General features: G+C 42.3%; 1 protein-coding gene across 11 annotated transcripts in view; it reads left to right on the forward strand.

Moving 5' to 3' along the window:
• neo1a (neogenin 1a) overlaps positions 1-20,763 on the forward strand; it is a 161,725-nt gene that overhangs the window by 49,103 nt on the left and 91,859 nt on the right. For all 11 annotated transcript variants that reach the window (XM_084942866.1, XM_084942100.1, XM_084942190.1 and 8 more), the window contains exon 2: positions 7,523-7,846. In XM_084942866.1, the coding sequence (XP_084798992.1) occupies positions 7,523-7,846 (324 nt within the window). The remainder of the gene's footprint in view (positions 1-7,522; positions 7,847-20,763) is intronic.

Consider the following 20,763-nt stretch of genomic DNA (forward strand, 5'->3'; position numbering starts at 1 on the left):
CCCATCCAACCAATCCCTCCTGGGTCTCCCTCATCACACTCGGCTGTTGAAAGCTCTGTCCAGCATTCCATTTAAGTGTCTTTTTCCCCCCTCCTATTTTCAGTATTTGTGTCCAGTTTTACTGAAAGAAATATACCTGCCTCTATCATTTTGCCAAAGAAGAGTTTTATTAATTGTTTAAACCATTAAACCATTTATTTGTACCAGAGTTCATAATACAGTCTACAGCGGTGGATATATAATTCAATAACCAGTAAGTTTAATATAAAATTATGTATGTAATGTAGCCGAATGCACAATCAAGAACATATTTTGTTTACAGGCATGCCACAGGGATATAAATATGCATATTTTGGAAACACAGGTTCCAAATGTAATTGTTGTAAACATCTATGAAAAATGTATGCTACACTAATGAGTGCAAAGCATGAATTAGTGTGCATTTAAGAGATTTTCCCCTGCAGACTATTTCTCCTGATCACCACTTGGCATTTTCATTGAACTGTGACATAAAAGGTATGTGTTTGTAGGACTGATGAGAAAAGAAAAAAAAGCCAGATACTGCCTCAAAACCTAATTTCCAGTATTCTCTTTTGATGTTTGGAAAATACACAAACACACTTTTTTTCTCTCTCTTTTTTTTATAGGCCACTGCATGGATACTAAGAAGTTTAGGCTTCAGATGTTGGCGCTTACTTTAAATCAAATGCTCCTGCAAACAGCTGCTCTTAAAATGCTTTATTAAATGCTTTATTAAATGATGAAAAATCAGTTTCAAATGTTCTAATTCTTTAAATCACTCAGTCCATATAATCTGTGAACCAAAGAGTAATGTTTACCACTGACTTTCAGAATGGTGAATGTTGGTCTAAGCGTCGCTCGATATGGCCTCCTCGTAGCTTGTACATTATCTAGTTTCTTGCTAACACTTGGTGTTGAGCCTGGTTTTAAGGCCTCTCATTAGGCAGTGCATTGAAATAAGGCTCCAAGGTGGTCTTGGACTGAGCTCCTTTGCTACTAAGCAGGAAGTTGGGGTCAGTTGTGCCTGTGTGGGATTAGGTAGTCATTAATCACTGGTATACTATATCCTGACACCACAACATTCAGTACTGTAAAGAGTAAAAAGGTCTAAATTAAAATCCTTCACTTAATGTCTTCACGTTGGCCGTGGTGGTCCACATTTGAAGTTTTGCCGGCGTCTTGCACTCAGACTATTTGCTAATCCTATTAAGCAGTGAATCATTTCACTAAGATCTTTTTTTTCTCTCCACCTGATTAAAAAGAGACTGACGTTTGTTTTAGAATACCATTTTCTGGCAGTTTGCAGCGCAACCAGAGCTGATGCCGTTGCGGTGACCCTCCTTCACTGGTGACCCTGTCATGTTGCCTCCGGGCCTCTGGAGCTTTACCATGGCAGCCAGTATACAGGATGATGGAGAACTCTGAGCTGAAGAAATTGGATCCTTTTCTCTTTTAATCTGCCAGTTGAGTTGGTGCCAGCGCAGGACAGCCAGTGTGTGAGCTAGGCACCCCAGTCATTTTGTCCATCCCTGTATGGCTTGGCCTTAACTCCTCATTTCATGAAGTGCTGCGGGGAATGCTCTGAATACCAGAATCAGTGGGTTGTGGTATCTGTGATCAGGCTCATCAGGCATTGTTGAGTGCTTGGGTTGTAACACCAACTCTCTTTTCCTTTAGCTTGACATTGTAAAAGATAGTAGAAGATGGTAAAAGTCTCATAGTCAGATTATTTGGGTTAATCTCTAGAAAGCACGAACACAGAGTCTCTACATAAATCTTAATTTCTTTAATTTAATATAAGTAAAGCCCAGCACATTAATTCGAGCGGGAGGCTGTGTTTTCTTAATTTGAAAAGGACACCTTTTCCACTAAATAGATACATGCCTCAAATAAGCTTTTTCTCCATTTCTACATTGCAGACACCTAGTCCCACCACACTCGATCTTAGGTCCATGGTTATTTCCCCGAGGTCCTCGACGGTGACAGATGGGCTTTAGAGCAAAGTTTTGGGAGAAGGCTGGATGAAAGACTGCACAGAAAGAGACACTGACTCAGGGTGCAAAGATGAAGGAAAAGCACAGGAGAGTGTGGGAGGGAAGAAGAGACAACCATTTCCATTAGTGTCATTTAAGCTGGCTGATGTTCTGCCTGGAAGAACAAACGGTGGAGATATGGAAATAGCACAGAGACAGGAGCCTGAAGTGCTCAGGTAAATTACAAAAAGCCATCATCCTGTATCTATCTTTACCTGCACTGAAGGCCTCCATTCATCTCCGATACGCTACTAACGATTTTCCTGGCTTGTTTTCTTACAAAGGGCTTACAGCCCAGAGATCCAGTGACATATTATAAAGAGCGTGAAAGCAGCATAATGATAACAAGCAGAATCCATATTACTGTTTGCCCTTTGCAGAGATTTGAAACCACTGGGAAATTACATCTGTAAAGTGTTTTTACTTTTGATGATGTCCAGGATTTCCTCGTCCCAAGTTCAGGCCACAGAAGAGCCTCGGTTGTTGAAAACGCGACTGGCTTCCAGAGCGCTCTGTTCTGTCTCAAGAGTGCCTCAATAAGGAGGGCAGTCACTATGACTGGTGTCAGGCGGTGGGTCAATGAGGGAGGAGGCTTCCTGCTGGGCCAAGTGCAGAATAGGAGAGAACAGGGGGTCTTTGTGCGGAGAGCAGACCCTCGCCAACCCACTCTTTACTGCCTTCAGTGGGTTTTTTTTTTTTTTTTTAAAACACACCCAATGTTACGAGGCTGACTTTGTAATTTGCCGAAATTGTTAACCGGTATCTGGGGTCAGTGCAGATGACCTCGCACAGTTGATGCAGACACCTTTTTCTACTTTTCTAAACTCTCACGGAAAGAGAGCTAGAAGTTGTGGCTTACTAGTTATCTCACACACACACGCGCACACACACACACACACACACACACACACACACACACACACACACACACACACACACCCCTCACCTAGATAGTAATCTCCGTAATGTCTGAAATCGTGCTTTTAACATTGTCAGGACGTGGGGGAAATCCATCACTAGCCCCACATCTCCATTCTGTCTTCCTTATATCTGAGTGGGGGGAGCACTGCAGCATATCGCAGCACCACCTTAAGCTGGGCTCCCAAACCTTTTATGACTGCGGAGAAAAGTGGATTTGGGACAGAGGTAACAGCCCATGCTTATCAAGCAGACAAGCCCATTTTCTAGCCCCTTGCTCTCCGCTCGACTTATTCTCACTGGTTGCCTGGTGTGGAGGTTTCTATTTATCAAACACAAACGGATGGGGGCCCGAATAGATTAGACTCCTCACACTGTAATGTGGTTTCTGACCCCTCTCTCCTCCTCTTACTCTACAGCTGTGCTGTTAAAAGCCCGCTGTGTTTCAGTGCTATTGTAAGAAACATTTAAAGGTGCACTTTGCATTTCTCTGGGAAACCTATAGCCATCATCTGGCTGTGTGAGCGAAAGACAAAAAACAAATGTATACAAGAGACAGAAATTCGTGTCATTGCAAATTTAACTGATCTCCCTTCTTCTCATTATGTTCTGTTTCAGCAGGGTTTGGTTTTTCTGCACTTTGATGTATGAGAACATGAGTTCTGTTGAGTTTTCTGTCAGCGAGCACTTCACAGTGCATCGGCACGCCGCTGCTCGTTCTATTTGTGTTCATTACAATTTTTTTTTCCAGGCTTATAACTCGGAACCTTGTTAGCTGCCAAAAGTAAACTTTTTTCCCTCAGCTCTGGCATAAAGGTTGAAGCTTGTCTTTACTCTAAGATACTGATGTTTGTGCATTTTGTTTGTTCTGTTTTTTTAATCACATGTTGCAGATAGAGATCCTTGCTTCCTGCTGAGGTGCTGGCCTCATCCAGCCCTGCTCTGCTTGTCCTCCTCTCTTTTTTACAAGGAACGACAGTTCAGGCTAGTGAACCTTTAAATATCGGTCACATGTGTGGTTTTTCCAGCTTCTCCTTACGTCACTGGAATTGCTTTAGGTTAACGTTCAGAAGCCTGTTTATTGATACGGGGACTTTGTTGTTATTCCTAAGGGACTCATTAAATTGGTGAAATATGGATTTTGCTCTGTGTGCTTTCATACATTTTCCCTCATTTTCTATAAATAATCTGAGGGAGTTTGAAAGAGATAAATTTGCCTCGAGTGGGTTATTTTTAGTTGCTTTCTAGAGGAGAGAAATTATACGCTGGCTACACTGCGCTTTATCTGAAACTTCTTTTATGATTCTTGTGTTTCTCTACATGCTACAAAGACGGAAACATGAAATATAGTCATCGGTTTGGAATGCTGCTGTCGCCTTTTGTCAAAATATTTGTTCAGTCTGCAGATGAGTCCAGGGCGTTCGGCATTGATTTACACAATCCCACCTTTACGTGAAACGCGCCTGTTTGAACTTTGGCCACTAACGTTGGCATCCTTGTTTTGGAATCTGTTTGCAGTTTTATTGGATTTAGTTTTGTTTATATAGCACCAAATGACAAAAATAGTTGCCTCAAGGTGCTTTGTATTATAAGGTAAAGACACTACACTAATAGAATGAAACCCCAACAATCAGACGACGTCAAATGAGCAAGCACTTGGCGATAGATAAGGAACTACTCGCTTCAAACAGGAAGAAACCTTCAGTAGAACCAGGCTCAGGGAGGGGCAGCCATCTGCCGGGAGCGGTTGAAGGTAATGTGAGGGAGAAATTGAGATTAGTAGCAGAAATGGTGTTAATGAGTCAAAGATCCTAACAGAAGATTAGTTAGATGCTGCCAAAAAGCCGATTGCCTGCCATCAAACTCCTTACACCCCTGGTTCATCCCATTGCACAGACGTTGGTTGTTGTGTCTGCAGCTGAATGCAGATGGTTTGCCATTTTCTCAAAAGTAGAGCCGAAGCTAAGCCCTCCCCTACTGTTTCTGCGATTGGGATGAAAAGCTGCTAAAGGCAGCTGCTTTGACTCTGATAGGATGCTTGTAGGACCTTCAAGCCCATTCAGTTTTTTCCCTCAGATAGAGAGCAGCTGAAGATGCTCTTTTGACTGGAGGGGAGCCAAACCTGGGCACAGACGCGCTGCCCAGCCCCACACACCCAACTGTTCCAGCAGTGTAATGCAGAGATGATTAAGCATGTCATGGTGCTTTTGGTCCGCTGGAGTGACGAATTCCTCCCTCAAGTCTCTCTCCATCTGTCCTCTACACCATGAGTCAAACACATTTGCTAGTGTTGTCACATTCTGTCCAATATGTAAGCAGGCTCGCTGTGAATTTATTGATTTCCTGAAATTAGCTACTTGCTTCAGTCTAATTAGAAGCCACTCACTTGCCTCCTAAGAGCTGCAGTTAGAAATGTTTTGGGCTAGTTTAGAACATTGTATATTTTATTCATTACTGCGGTTTATTCACTTGAATTTCACTTCCACTTCTGCCTGGAGGGATTTTCAAAATGTTTTGAGCTCTTGCGCACTCTGTGCATTACCCAGCCCAATAAAGTTTTCTTTGCTTGAATTTACTCCGCAACTGCAGTGAAATGGCGCCACAGCAGTCATAGGAGGATATCTGTAAAGTAACTGCTAACACAGATCTTTCTAAAGGGACTGTGCTCGTATATCAGGCCTCAATTCAGTTGTTCAGGGTCCCTGCTGTACACTGAGACAGAATGCAGGCACACTTCCTCTTCAGTATTCTGGTCCACTCATCAGTGAATTAGTGTGGGGTCTGACTGCTCAGTTTAGTGGGAAAACTGCTTACATTTATTTGCATCTATTTCTATTTAGTTCAGTCACTTTCCAACAGTATTTTCTCTGTAATTGTTTGTGCTTTCAAGACAACTAAGTGCACAGAGGGCAAGCATTCCTATTGCCACCATAATGGACCATGCATTATATTACTTCTCTCGCTAGGGCGCCACAAGGTAGAGAAATTATCTTCTAGTAGTTAAATAGCTGAACTATTGGCACAGGATCCCTCGTTCGCTCTCACACTACTCTCTCATTTTCTGTCTTCATCTCTTTCTATTGCATTCTGCTCTCCCCTCTCCCCCGGAGACATGCCATTTCCTTGGAAGAGAGCAGGCATATTTTAAACTGCATTTAACACTCAGCCACTTATTTCACTCCATTCGTTGAATTATTTAAATACCTTCATACCCCTTTAATTATTTTTCAAGCTCTGCCCCATCCCAGCAGAACTGATAATTGGTGTTATTTATCTAAACAATACCACTGTGTGACTCTTACAGTGGGAGTGCTTGAATAATGGATGAGGTGAATGCAAAGCAATTTTACTTACTCTCACTTTGGCACTGTTCATGTCAACGTGATGTTACCATTTCTGCTCGAGGAAAGGAAATGGCAGCCGCCTTCCTGCGTGTTTACTCCTTCCCCGCACGCTGTACTTATGATAACGCAAGACGTGATATTAACTTGCCAGGGAGGCTAGACTTGGTTAAATTTGTCAGTTCCTCTTGCCCAATTCCAGCGAGGCTTGTGGTTTCATAATAAAAAGCCTCTTTGAGGCTCTGGAATAAGGCCGAGGCACTTTGGCTGAAAGATAGAACGAACAAAAAGATGTTTTGGTTCGGGAACACTTCATTCAGTGTTTGGGGCACTTGGAGTCCTGCAGTGTTCTGTCATTTTTAGAGTGAGCATTGAAACATGCCATTGATGTCAGCGACTTCTTAGGATATGCTGTGACCGAACTGAAAAAGCAGATAGTGTTGTGCAATTTAGAGTGATTGCAAGCATTTTGCACCTTTCATCAACCCTCTGCTGCAGCCTAACCGCAAGCATGTTTCTTTACTGATCTTTGATAGTAGTTACACTCGATTACTGATTAGTAATCCGATAAAGAAGCTGAAGCTTACGGAAAGAAGATCCATGCTGGAATCAGTGAAATCAAAACGGATACACTGGTATGATCTGACCGTGTTAAATTGTGATTGGTTTTTTATCACCTGCTACATACAGGTGCTTTATTTTGAAGAGACTGGACTTTCAGAATAAAATTCTTAGAGTAACTTGTATAGAAATATCAGCACTGTTCACATTTCAACTAACAAGAAGTGTGAATAGCTGTGGCGTAATTTGGTGGATAAAGAATGGAGGCGACCTGGTAACCAGCCAGAAGAAGCATCAAATCGAGTGTTATATATTACCACTTCCTGCACGAACTTTCAGAATAAAATCAATGTAAAAACGAGAAATAGAGCACTAACTCATATTGTCAGACTTTTTAATCCACTGTATACACAGCTAATCAGCTGTTTAGAATGATAGAGAATGATCATGTGGGGAGAGTTGAGCAATGCATCCTTGATAATGAATCTGCCCCCATAATTGTGGTGTGATCTTCAAGCCACATCGCCCACTGATAAGCTGCTGGAGAGCAGCAAGAATTTCACTAATTTTCATTAGTGCTCAGAGAAAAGTGGACCTGACGTAACTTTCTGTGTTGACATCTCACTTCTCCCCTCTGTTGCTCCTCAGCTTCAGCAGTGCAGCCCTTCAGCCCCTTCTGGTTCACCGTGGAGCCCCAGGACACGCTGGCCATCCGGGGGAACTCCGCTTTCCTCAACTGTTCTGCACACAGCGACGCAGCCACGCCGGCACACATCGAATGGAAGAAAGACGGCACCTTCATGAGCCTGGTTTCAGATGAGAGGAGAAAAATACTGCCCGACGGCACGCTGTTCTTCAGCCATGTGGTCCACTCTAAACATAACAAGCCAGACGAAGGAACCTACCAGTGTGTTGCCACCATTGAGAACCTGGGATCCATTTCCAGCCGCACGGCACGCCTCTCTGTAGCAGGTAAGGACTGCTAGATTTATCAGCATGTGATACAGTCCAAACTCAACTCTGGTTTATGCTTTCAAATGTGTTGTAGTTACTGTTGAGCTGTTGATTACTCAAAAGCCACTGTGAGATTATGGATAGAGCCGAAAAGCATTGAATAGACTACGTGTTTACCAGCAAGTGCTTTATAGACCCGCTGAACTCCCAACACGTGTTTGCACTTGTGCTGGCTGTCACATCAGAGTGAGTGTGCACATTCAAAAGCTGATTGACAAATGAGGCGATAAGGTTTAGATAATCCCAGCTTTAACTTTTTGTCAGGGCTAATGAGACGTCAGAAGAAACAAAAGCTGTTTGTGCAGTGACTTAAAACCTGTCAGTCTTTGCTATGCTCGCCCCTTCACCACTGCATGCTATATGTGCACAGACATGCGGCGTCCGTATACATGAAAGGGTTTTGTGGTTTATTTTTCTTATTCTGTTGGGTTTTTTGTCCTTCAGGTGCTCGGCCATTTGTGCTTTCTTTTCTTTAAATTCCTTCACCTCGCCGGAGCCTGAATGCATTTGGATAAATGCTTGTAAAAAGGGTCTTTTTTTCATTACTCGCTCTACAGTGTGACCTTGTTCAGCTCGGGAACAGCAAGTGACGTGGGATTATTAGGTGTTTTGAGTCAAGTCATGCCCCAAAATTCAATTTGCGGCTGCAGGAGCCACAGAATGCATTTACTGTGTGCTTTCTGCTCAGCCGTGCTCCGCCACATTTTAAAGACACTCGACAGAGACCTCTTGTTGACAATGGTATAGCGAGCCTCTCAGACAGCGAGCGCCTGTGTAAAGTTACTGTCCGCCTGCCATTCTGTTGCTTTTCATTGGTTTTTGAATTGCAAAGTAATGAAGCAGTATGTTAGCATTGCAGAGATTGAAAAGATTTTTTTTTCTCCTTTCTCCTTCACTCAAAAAGCTCGCGGTCTAACTGTGTGTGAGACGAGATCTCGCAGATACGACTTCCCTTGGGAAAAGGATATAATACTATTAGAGTGCAGCAGGGTTTAAAATAAAACATCGGATGGCCAAATAAAAGATATCAGCATTAAAATGATTCTGTGGAGTTTCCTTGTGAACAGACTAATTAGATCTACATTTATTTTCATGAAGACAAATGTGCTGAATGCACTTTGTCCTCCAATTTCATCTACACTGTGTGCACATTTACTAGGATACAGTCTTTGCTGGCACATTATAGTGTTTCCACGCGAATTATCACCCGTCCCTGTTGCGTGCACGCCTGTCTTTGTGTTTTGAAAACAGGGATTTGCGCTACTATAAGTCAAAAACTCCACGGGGTAGCTTTAACTATGCAATGTTTGGCATCAGTGGCACAGATTTGATGAAACTTTGGAAGATGACATATTTACAGAAATGTCATTTTAATGAGAAGCTTGGAATAATTTTTACAGCTGCCATTTACTTCTACTCCAGCAGCAACAGGGGTGAGAGACAGGTGCTCCTGGAGTACAAATAATATCTCCCCTCTGCGCTCGCCTATAATGCAAAAGGGACTTGTTTAGTTCTTGTTCCAAGATGTGTTTCCGCTTTGAGACAGCATCACAGCCAGTGGGATCTGTCTGGGTCAAACATGATGGGATGTTAGATTCAATCAATTTCTATTTGACGAGAGTAGCAGGTGAAATCTGTCAGCTTTTATAGGCCCACGTGCACATGCGTGCTCTGGGTCTTGCTGCTCACATGGTAATTTATAGACTTAAAAGCTTCAGCCACCGTGCGTGTGCATATAAACACAGACGCATTTATGGTCGCGCTTACATAAGCCCATACGCGCGCACACACTGCTGTATCTCCAGCTGTCTGGCAGGTGGCCAATAAAAAGGTTAATTGCAGTGTAGAGAGAGCAGGCCATTAGGCCGCCATCAGACCCTGGAACGATGGCGCAGGCAGGGGTGGAGTGGGCGTGACCTCTCCGATGTAATGACGGAATGAGTCACGGATGGCTGGCGTGGCAGGGAGCATATCTGACAAATACCGGGGTAATATCTGGGATTGATTGCTAGGGGACGTGCTGCTCATTCTTCTCGAGCAAACGCGTCTACTTCCACACAGCGACGCAATCACGACAGCGCCACGCTCTCCCGCTTTACCTCTTTGCCCTGATGGGCTCCGCTACCCGACTTTTTCAGGTCTGTTTGTTTATATGCACAAAGTGAAGTTGGAAACAGTATTTAGATTCAGTGAAAGACAAAACACAGTTAGAAGAACACACGGGAATGTAACCAATCTGAAGGAAATCACTGTTTAAAATGCAGTGAAGTAATTCGGACTGTTTCGTATCATTCAGCTGATGTGGGGGTTATTTAAAAATGACTGAATGTAAAGAAATAAAACCAAGTCCTGTTTCATATATTTATATAGAGAGATGTTTAAAGGATTTTTTTCAGTTTCAACATTTGTTATTTTTCATATTGCCTAGCTCTGAGCTCTCATTCATGTACACACGGTAAGATCTCTCTGCCTTGTGTTCCCTCTTTGCTCTTGCTTTGTCATCCAGTCTGTCTGTGTGTGTTTTAGCCTCTGTGTGTGCACAGTCAGATAGTGTGGAAACACAAGCAGGGCTCAGATGAAAGAGAAGGGGAATGTGGCCTAGTGGAGCGCAATCTTATGCATTCAGTTTGAGTCTATGCGAGAGAGAAAAGGAGGGAGGGGGGGGGAGTGAGAGAAATTATAGGGCAGAGAAGGAGTGAGCGGTATACAGCAGTGTTAGCCAGGACACAGAGCGAGACGCGCGTAATGAGAAATCCCATCTTAACTGTCTGCTGTTCTCCCACGCAGCCGTCTCTCCTCCCACCGGCACGCTTTGAACTCAGCCCTCTTTAAGAATCGCTTGAGGTGAGCCCCACCTCACTGCCGCTTAACAGGGAAACCCCCAAATGAGAAAATGGAGAATTTATTTTGCCCTCTCACTGTCTTGGAGCCTATTTGGTTTGTTTTTCCTATCTGACGTCTGTGTATGTACATGAGGCAGTTCTCTGCAGAGCCAAATCAGTGCTTCACCTCTGTTCTGCTGCTGCACTCTCTCTCTTTCTGTCACCTATAGGTTACTCCGGCATATAAAGATGGCAAAAGCCACTTATTGCTTTGCTTTGATATCATGCTTCACTGAAATCTCATTTTTCCCCTCCCCACAGTGGCAGAAATTATAAACTGAACACCGGCACCCTTCACGTGTCACATGTGTCGCCTCATATTTAATAGTACTCATCCTTTGATAGAGTCGGACGCCTTTTGAAGGATTTAGGAGTGTCGGCAGATTCTTTAATCCCCTTTTTTTGATGTATTTTAATCTGTTTTTTGACGAGGGGGGTAGGGGAGGGGGTGCGTCACACCCCCGGAGAAATGACGGCTTGAAAATGTGGAAAAGGATGATTGCATCACCGTTGCAGGGGGAACGCTTTGTGCTGTTGTCGGAGGCACTTTGTTGTACTTGTAGTTAAGTTGACATCTTTACATATTGTGAATAATCACAAGTCAGCTGTGTTTTCACAACATAAAATGGATGTCAGCCAAACACGGATCAAGACGTTCAATTGGGATGAAACATAATAGGGCACTGAGGTCGCCATGGTTCGCAAGATTTCCTTTGAATGACTCTTTTGTGTGTAGTACATTTTCTTCGTTCAGTGACTCGGGTAAATAAAATGGTAAAAGGTTGCAAGGGAATGAATGGATACATGGCTTTATATGCCCGCTTTGAAAAGGATATTATCTGAGTTGAGTGATTTTGTTTTGTTTCAGTTTTTTTTAAAAGCGGCATATCATTACTTTTCACTTAAGGACAGGCAGACATTTTTTTTAGCCCTTTAAGGCGCGATTGCGTCAAGTTTTGACAAACTCGCACATTCACCAGGTGGCTCGAGTAATACACTTTGGCAGCTCGGTTTAATCTTTGTTAAAACTACCTCGGTGCATTCAGCTCATCACATACAGCCTTTCCTCCAGCCATGACAGGGACCGCTGCAGTTCAAGTTTCTGTTGAAATATTAAACTCAACATGGATTGTATTTATAAAATGTTCGTCAGAGATGGACGTGGCTGCTTTAAGGCGAATACTGGAGCATATTTTGAGAGAGCTGAGTCATCAGTTATCGTGGTCATCGTTGTGTAGTGGCTAGGACATGTTGTACATGGGCCTCCTACTTTGAGACTGGGAGAAGACACAAACCCTGCCTCAGGGGGTCATAAGCTAGTGCAGCGGTCTCCAACCTTTTTTGCGCCACGGACCGGTTTATGCCCGACAATATTTTCACGGACCGGCCTTTAATGTGTCGCGGATAAATACAACAAAATAAAACTAGTACCGGTACCGAAAAAAAGAAGATTTATTCATAACACACGTGAAAAGACCAAGGAAAACAGAGTAAACGATAAAAACGATAACAAAATAACGCTGAAAACCGATAAAAACCCTGAAGACCAACACAGAGAGACTGAGGAGGAGCTTCTTCCCGCAGGCGATACGGTCTCTCAATCACACCACCACACAGTACTGACCCACACATATAGTTCTTACACACACACTGGACATTCTGGACGTTGTTTTTCACTTCATCACTTAATCACTTTAAGCATATTTGCACTGCACAAGACACTAAATAATGTGGATTGCACAACACTGGTCATTATATTCTTCATTTCCAGTTAATACTTGTACAGCTGCTGTTATTGTGTGTGTGTATATATATATATATATATATATATATATATATATATATATATATATATATATATCTTCATACATTCTTATATAGTTCTATACTGTGTATTGTGTATTTGTTGTACAGTTATTTTATTTTTCAACTTTAATTTATATATTTTATCTTATTCTTTCCCAGTTAAATTTACCCTTCATTCTAATTTGTGTTGTACAGTTATTTCATTTTTAACTTTAATTTTTATATTTTATTTTATTCCTTCCTAGTTAAATTTACCCTTTTTAATTTTCATATTTATTTCCTATCTTATTCATAGCCTTCTTTTTTTTCTTTAGGTCACGAGCAGTTGTCTAAGCATTTCACTGCATATCGTACTGTGTATGACTGTGTACGTGACAAATAAAATTTGAATTTGAATTTGAATTTGAAAACCATACATTTCACACCTGAGCCTCAACTCTCGCGGCCCGGTACCGGTCCGAGGCCCGGGGGTTGGGGACCGCTGAGCTAGTGTACTTCCAGTGGGAGTGGAGTGGAGTTACCTGTTTTTAGCTAATGCTCCCAAGCTTTGCTCTGTGTTGCCAAGGTGCATCCATAGTGTTTTCCACTTGATTGTGTCATATCACATTTGATTTTTCTTTCCAGGTTTCCTACTTCCTTAATATTTACACAGTTTGTCTCCTGGTGTCTTGGATTAGCAAGAGTACCTAGAAATACATGTATCAGGATGGTTTTATTGGCCTCTTAAAGCTTAAGAATGACCATTTTTAGGTTTACATGCAGCTTGGATACATACCCATCTGCACTTACCTGATTTCTGGAACACTGTATAAATGATTTCTACTTTCTATGTGTTTTATTTTGCTGTGAAAGCTACTTTTGGCTGGTCCCTTATTCACAAGTTGGTCACCACAGTGGGCAGCTCTGCATGTTTGATTTAGCAGATTTTTTTTAGGTAACTCCGGCTGCCTCTGGGACTCAACCACAAAGGGATTTGTCTTTCCTCGGGGGGGATCAGCCTTACTTGTGCTCTCTGCTTGTTAGGTGAATGTATAAACCACTACGCTATAATTGTGTTCATTCTGTGAAACATTAATGATACTTAATGTGAGAATTTAAAAAAAAACTTTTCTAACCAATTGTGTGTCTCTGTTGGCTAAAGTCTAATTAGGTCACTGGAGAGCATGCGAGTCCTCCTTAGATATTCTGAACTTTATGTTTTCTCCCCTTTTTAGGATCAATATATAAACCTCACCCTGTTTATAATAAACACACAAAGCAAATAAAATCAAGGACAAACAAATACCGGTCTTTTCCCTGCTATGTGCGCCGATACAGCCCAATCAGCTCACGTCTAACCACTCACGCCCACGAGCTTCTCAGCTGTTCGCTGAGGGTTATGCGTTCACTTCATTCATTCACTGTATCTACCTGATAAACTCCTCTACTTCCCTTTCTTTCCTTTACCTCTCTCACCTTTGTCTTGCTTTCTTTGTCAGTTCTCCGAGTCACTAAATCACCCTCCTGTCCTTTCTTTTTACTCCCTTTACTACCCCTCACAGTCTTCCATTTTCTCTTTATTATCCTTTCAGTCCTCCACCTTTCAACTGCTTCTACACACTCACCGGTATTCACAGGCTCTAGCACTCACCCATTTTGCAGGCCCGCAGTGGCCACGGCAGTTACATAGCTCCATCTAAAATATAGAATAATAAATCTCCAAAACAAAACAAAAAAAATCTCAGAGGAGCTCCAAAAAAGAAACAAACCATCCACGTCTCTGTTTTTCCTCATGAATTTTTTATTGTTTTTGAGAGTGTCTACATTGCAAATCTTGAGTATGTCAACACTAAAATGAATTTTTAAAAAATTACTGAGTTGGAATTCAAAGACACCGATGCCTGAAAGCAGTTGGTTTGGTCCCACCAATTAAATTCCTGCAGTCTCTACGTATTGCATATATTAAATGATTGTGGACTGATATGAATCAAAACTTGACTGGTTGACAGAGACGTGCAACCCCAGGGTGGTGATTTTTACTCATGTCCTGTTTACACTCGACACCTACAACAGTTGTAGATGGATCCAGGCTTTAATCTGCACCCTGCAGTCAATTTGTTGTGATTTGGAGCGACTGTTTTTAAAAATTCATGTCTCTTCAAACGCAGTTAAGTGCTGCGTAGGAATAATATTACCTCAAATATGCAGTAGTGTATTTTAAATGTCTATATAGCTTGTCAGGCATTACAGTTACCTTTGATCTGCATGCTGACAGATGTCTTCACAGGCATGAGCTTGCTCACTGCAAGAACCATAAGCAGGCTAACAAGTCCCTGTCCTCAGATGAATGAATCATTACCCCACACTTTTTCAGATGCATGACAAGCGAAACAACTGCAATGCACAGTTTGCGTGACTGTGGAAAGCGGGATAAGATCGACTTGGCTTTCCTTTATAATTTTGGCATTCCAGTGTAGGCCGATAAAGTTGGATGACCATCCAGACACCCATCTTCATTCGCTTATCCAATTCAGGGTTGCCATTGGGCTGGAGACTATCCCAGCAACCTCTGTGTGAGAGGCAGGGTACGCCCTGGGTGGGTCGCCAGTCTGTCGAGTTGTAAATTTGATTGATGGAATTTTGTTCTTCTTTTGGATGGACAGAAGAATCCAAAAATCCAAGCATAGATTCTGGTTGCTTCCAATGCAAAAAGGCGTTTCCACTGATACCCAATTATGTGCCTCTTTCCTGCTGAGTTGAGGGTTGTTGCAATGATGAATTGTTCTGTCCCGGAAGCAGTGTCAGGATCACAGTGGATTCCATTACCCTGATTTTCATCTCTCTCTGGCACATGTCAGGAAGGAGTGAAGTCAGCTCGAGATAAGGCGAAGAAAGAGACACTTAGGAGCTTTTATCATATGTTAAGATGAAATTGAACACATTTAGCTATCTTTGGGACAAAAGTCTTGAAATTTGGAAACACAAAGAAGAAAATAAAAAACAAAACAGAAATTGGTATATGAGTAGTTGGATCTAACTGTAAAGATCAGACTAAACAGGACAAAGAGAAAGAGGACGGAGAAACTTGGCAGCTGAGAAAATATGATGCATGATGTAGGATATCTTGGTTGAGGATGGAGCTTTTGGGAAAGATCCATCTTTTTTTGCTCTCTAGAGGCTGGCAGTGGGAGAAAAGTGTCGGCAGGGAGTCTGTTGGGCTGGAGGTAGATGACAGCCTCCATTTTACGTGTATTCACTGACTGATTAGGTCCTCTGGGTAGGTGGAGAGGCTGATGGAGACAGCCCTATCTCTACTCTCCAGACACCACAGTGTCTAGTGTGTGGTTTTGTGTGTGTGCATAGAAATTTACACCTACGCACTTAATTGTCTTTATGTTTTCAGAATTTTTCCAGTTGAACACCGGTGCAACAGAAGTTTGTTGCTACACACGTTACCTGCTTCAACACAGGCTTGTTTCAAGCTTTTTCTGTTTTTGCAACAACTTAATCTTGCTCCTATAAATTGTCTCCCAAAAAGTCCTCATCACTTAGGTCACTGCTAAATCAAGTTTTTTGTATAAAGAGTTTTTTGTGTTTGTTTCTTTGAAGAGGATCGTCTATTCTTCTCAGTCACATATTCTGCTCAAATGTTAGATTAAATATGGCATAAAATTGAAATTGTAAAGGTAATCGCTGTAAGTCAGAAGCTCAGGCTTCACACTGCTTTAAATGTTCGCTTTCCCACATTTTTGTATCCTCAGGCACACAGCTCTCTCTGTGAGCATGTAAGCCCGCCCACCTGCACTTTCAACCTCCTGTTACAGAGGGGCAGCCAATCAAAAGAAAACTCAAAGAAGCGTGGCCTTAAAGGAGGGAAATCTAAAACAGATTGATTCGAACAGAGGATGGACTGAGGAGTTATGTTATATAAGACGGATGGACTGTGATTTCTGAGAGATTTTATAATCTCCCTTTCTACATGAAACGATGATGTGCTATGATCCTGTCCCATTATCTTTATTTCCCTTTTAGAGAGTTCATCACCTTAAACACCACAAATACTCAGTGTTCACTGAATGTGCACAACCAGCAACTGGGCAATTAAAAATTACTGGCACTGTTTTTACTTCAGATACTCTTTCTCATGTAACCCTGTCCATTTATCTGGGCTTGGGACCAGCGCTGGGAGGAGACTAGCTTGCACCTGCCTGAGGCTGTGGTCTGTGACTCCTCCCCGTCTTGAACCCAGGATCATTCCTGTGTACTATGACTGTAGGGTGAGCACTAGACCGTAAAAATGAAATGTTTAAGTATGAGTTAGAGCTCAAATATGACCATTTATACTAGTTACTGGTTGACTTTTTTCCTTTCTAAACCCCATATAAGACCTGGCGCTGCAGACTTACTTGTGGGTACATGGATATATAGAGAAAACACACCAACTCCTCTGTGAAATAAATTCCACAACAGTGCTAAAAGTAGCACAAACATACCCTCAGAGATAATTTCGGTGTCTGTGCCAGATTATACCCTACTACACGGAGAGTGTTTGAAAAAACAAAATACCTGGGGACATTTTCTTTGCTACAATGAAGCCGCAGTTAGAATTTCAAATTAAAGTGAAGTGTCCAATTGAGCTGAGAACATTTCCAGCCTGTTTCTACACTACGCTGGTATAATTACGATGTTCTAATGACAGTGATAATTGACTGCTGCCGTCAGCGGGTGAAGATAAACTCTTAATGACTTCCCAAACTCGTTCTTTTCTCCTCTGTGTTTTTCGGGGCTTCTGCTCCCCACCGTGCACCTCGACTCCCCTGCCAGCTGAACTTCAATTCACAACTGTACATAGTGCATCTCCCAGTATGTGGGAGGCATCTGCACATCAGTGAAGAAACTTCACTGCTCAAGGCTTTCCACACAACCTTAGAGATTTCCCTTAAATGTTCTCATTTTGTCTTTGGACCCAAAGGATAGAATCACGGCAACAGTTAGAATTTGGCTGGTTGCACATCATATTAATCAGCTTGAGTGTTTTTGTCTTTTATAAACATCTTGCTACCATCTGCCCTAATATATCTACTAGTACTTGAACAGCATCATTTCAGGATCTCATGCAATTTTGAATTGTGCATCAGCGGCTATAGTTGTATGTGGGATTTCCTTGAAATGTGTTAACACCCTCGTAGGATGAATTTAACACATTTACCACATTTCACTAAAGCGATACACCAAATAAGACTATTCAAAATCTGAATTTGTCACATTAAAAGGAACATCACAGGATATGCTTTTACACCAAAAAGCATATTGAATAAACAACCAGAAATTAACATTAATGCTGCAAGATGTTGGGGAGATAAGTGAATTTAAAATATCAAAAATTGAGCTGTGGTGTCTGGCACCAAAATGTTAACAGCAGATCCTAAAATCCCTGTAAGTTGTGAGGTGGGACCTCTGTGGATCTCACAGATGCTGGATTGTATTGAGATCTGGGGAATCCAGAGGCCAAGTCAACACCTCAAACTCGTTTTGCACCTGAATCCTATTGCTTTGTGTCAATGTTTCCATAAAAGGGTGCAGGTAACTCAACAGACCAGGCCACTTTCGTTGATCCGTGGTCCAGTTCTGATGCTCACGTGTGCATTGTGGGTGTTTTTTAGCAGTGGACAGGGGTCAGCATGGACACTCTAACTAGTCTGCAGCTATGCAGGCACATACACCACAAACTACGATGCATTGTATATTCTGACACCTTTCTTTCAGAAATAGCATTACATTTTTGGGCTATTTGATCTACAGCAGCTTGTCTATTGCATCAGACCACACGGGTCAGCCTTCCATGTGCATCAGTGAGCCTTGTTCGCCATGACCTGTCGCTGGTTTACCACTGTTCCTTCCTTGGGCCACAGTTAATAGACACCGATCACTGAAGACAGGGAACACCGCACAAGAGCTGCAGTTTTGGAGACGCTCTGACTCTGTCGTCCAACCATCACAACGTAGCCCTCGTCAGACTCGCCCAGATCTTTACACTTGCCCGTTTTTCCTGCTGCTAACACATCAGCTTCGAGGGCAAAGTGTTCACTTTGGGCCTAACACATCCCACCCTGTAACAGGTGCCATGATGAAGAGATAATCGCTGTTATTCACTTCACCTGTCAGTGCTCATAGTGTTATGCCTGATCGGTGTAGCTGTGTATAGAGGTTAGAGACTGATTTAGAATAAATTCTTCACTTCTCTCACCTACCTGGATTCTTGTTGAGCAAAACCGACTGCAAAGAATCTTTCATCAAGTATTTAAAAAGACAACTTCAATCTAAAATTGTTAGTTTGTGTAGTTACTTTTGAACCTTTGAAAATGGTAGACTGTGTAAAAAAAAAAAAGCTGTAATTGATGAAAGTCTGCACTCACATCTTCATTGTGTCTTTTCAAAACCACTGTGAAGGTGTACATAAGCAAAATTACAAAAATGATGTCATTGCCATTACAAATATTGTATTCTGAGTGGAACTGTGTTAAAATACGAAGCTCAGAGTTAATGGAGAGTGACGTCTGTGGTAGGAGGCAGATCTTACCAACCAAATTACTTACAAATGACTTCAAATGACAAATTTGACTTTTAACTGTGGTTCGGCAGGATGATGGAATGGTCGCGTTGACAGGTCTCACAGTATGAAGGGACACGTAGACCTCCTCAGGTGACTGTTCACAGCAGGGTTCACTCCTAAATCTAAAAAAGAAAAGGTTACCCGAGGAGAGCGTTATTTAAAGCTTCTCTGAATCCACATTAAAAAAAAAGAAGAAGACACCTGGCTACACTTGAGAGCATTTTGTTTATCCTTCCCTCCCTCATTGACATTCACTGGTTATGTCTCCTACCTTGTGGTTCTTCAGATAGAGACACGTACGCTGTTAGGGACCAGTGTGCTCATCCACGTTTCCCTTTCATCTCGCAATCCCCGTCCAAGTGAGCATACATGAGGCAGTTTTGGGTTTTCATACTAAAGCGTCCCCATGTTTCAAAGCCAAATTGGTCTTCATAAGGCTTTTGAACCCTGAAAGAGAGTTCACTCTCACAGTTTTTTTTTTGATGGCTCCCCACGCCTCTAGGAAGTCTTTTGAAATACACCTCGGCATTCATCAGGCAGCCGCGGTGGACGGCAAAAGTGAGATTGGGGGGAGAAGTTTTTATGCCACGTTGATAGGGACCAGCCAGCCTTGAGTTTTCATATCCAAGGTCACTTGTTTTGACAGCTGTTCATTTAGTTTATAGGGAGTAGTTTCATAAAAACTCATCCCAATATCAATGCTTTTATGAGCCTCTTCACTCAGTCACTCCTGTCTTGGCAGAAATCTGACTAAATAATGACAGCATATATCATATCTTTTATAGGACATCTTATGTATGATGGTCTATTGTGAGTAAATGTGCAGTTCCAGGGTGACGGAGATGGGATTTGATTTTGTTGCTCTAGATATAAATAAAATATGGTTGAAATGCATATTTTAACCCGGCTTATGCTGAAGATGCAAAAAGAAAAAAGCCTGTGTGTGTGTGTGTGTGTGTGTGCAGCTGTGGTTCATTGCTTATTCTAAACTGAAAACCTCCTCGCTTTGGGCAGAGATGGAATATAGTGAAGAAACTAAAGTGTGAAGTACCCAGAGCATCTCTGCTTTCTGTGCTTCAGAGATCAACATTATTTATGGGTTTCCATGAGCACTTATGGATATTACGACGGCAGTAGGAGAGGTGGGGCTTGCATGGAGAGGGCTACGTTTAAGGTGTGAGAGGTGACGCCTTGAAAACGTATTTCTCTCCACTTCCGCTCAGTTCACATCCCACGCTTTCCCTTCCAGCTGACTGGATTTAACCTTCTCCAAAAATGCCTTTTTAGTCCTCGGTTCTCCTGCCTCACTTAAGGTACATTCATTGATATTTTTTTCCCTTCAGTGACAAAGAGGCTTTGTCTCTCCCCAAAATGGCCACATTCTGCTTGACGACCCTTAATGGAAACTTCATTTGCATTTATTTAGTTGCTTTTACGCAAAACACACAGATTCCTCTCTTGGTGTCACTCAGAGCTAACACAAGGGATGGGGGAAGAAGGGAGTTTTGAAGGTAGCAGGCTGGATGGGTGGTACTCATCACGTATTCTCATGCGTTCTACAGAGCGACGGTGACAAACATAAAGGGCTGAATGAC

This window comes from Perissodus microlepis, chromosome 1 (assembly GCF_051167445.1).
Source record: "Perissodus microlepis isolate ML-2025 ecotype Zambia chromosome 1, ASM5116744v1, whole genome shotgun sequence".
Lineage (NCBI taxonomy): Eukaryota > Metazoa > Chordata > Actinopteri > Cichliformes > Cichlidae > Perissodus > Perissodus microlepis.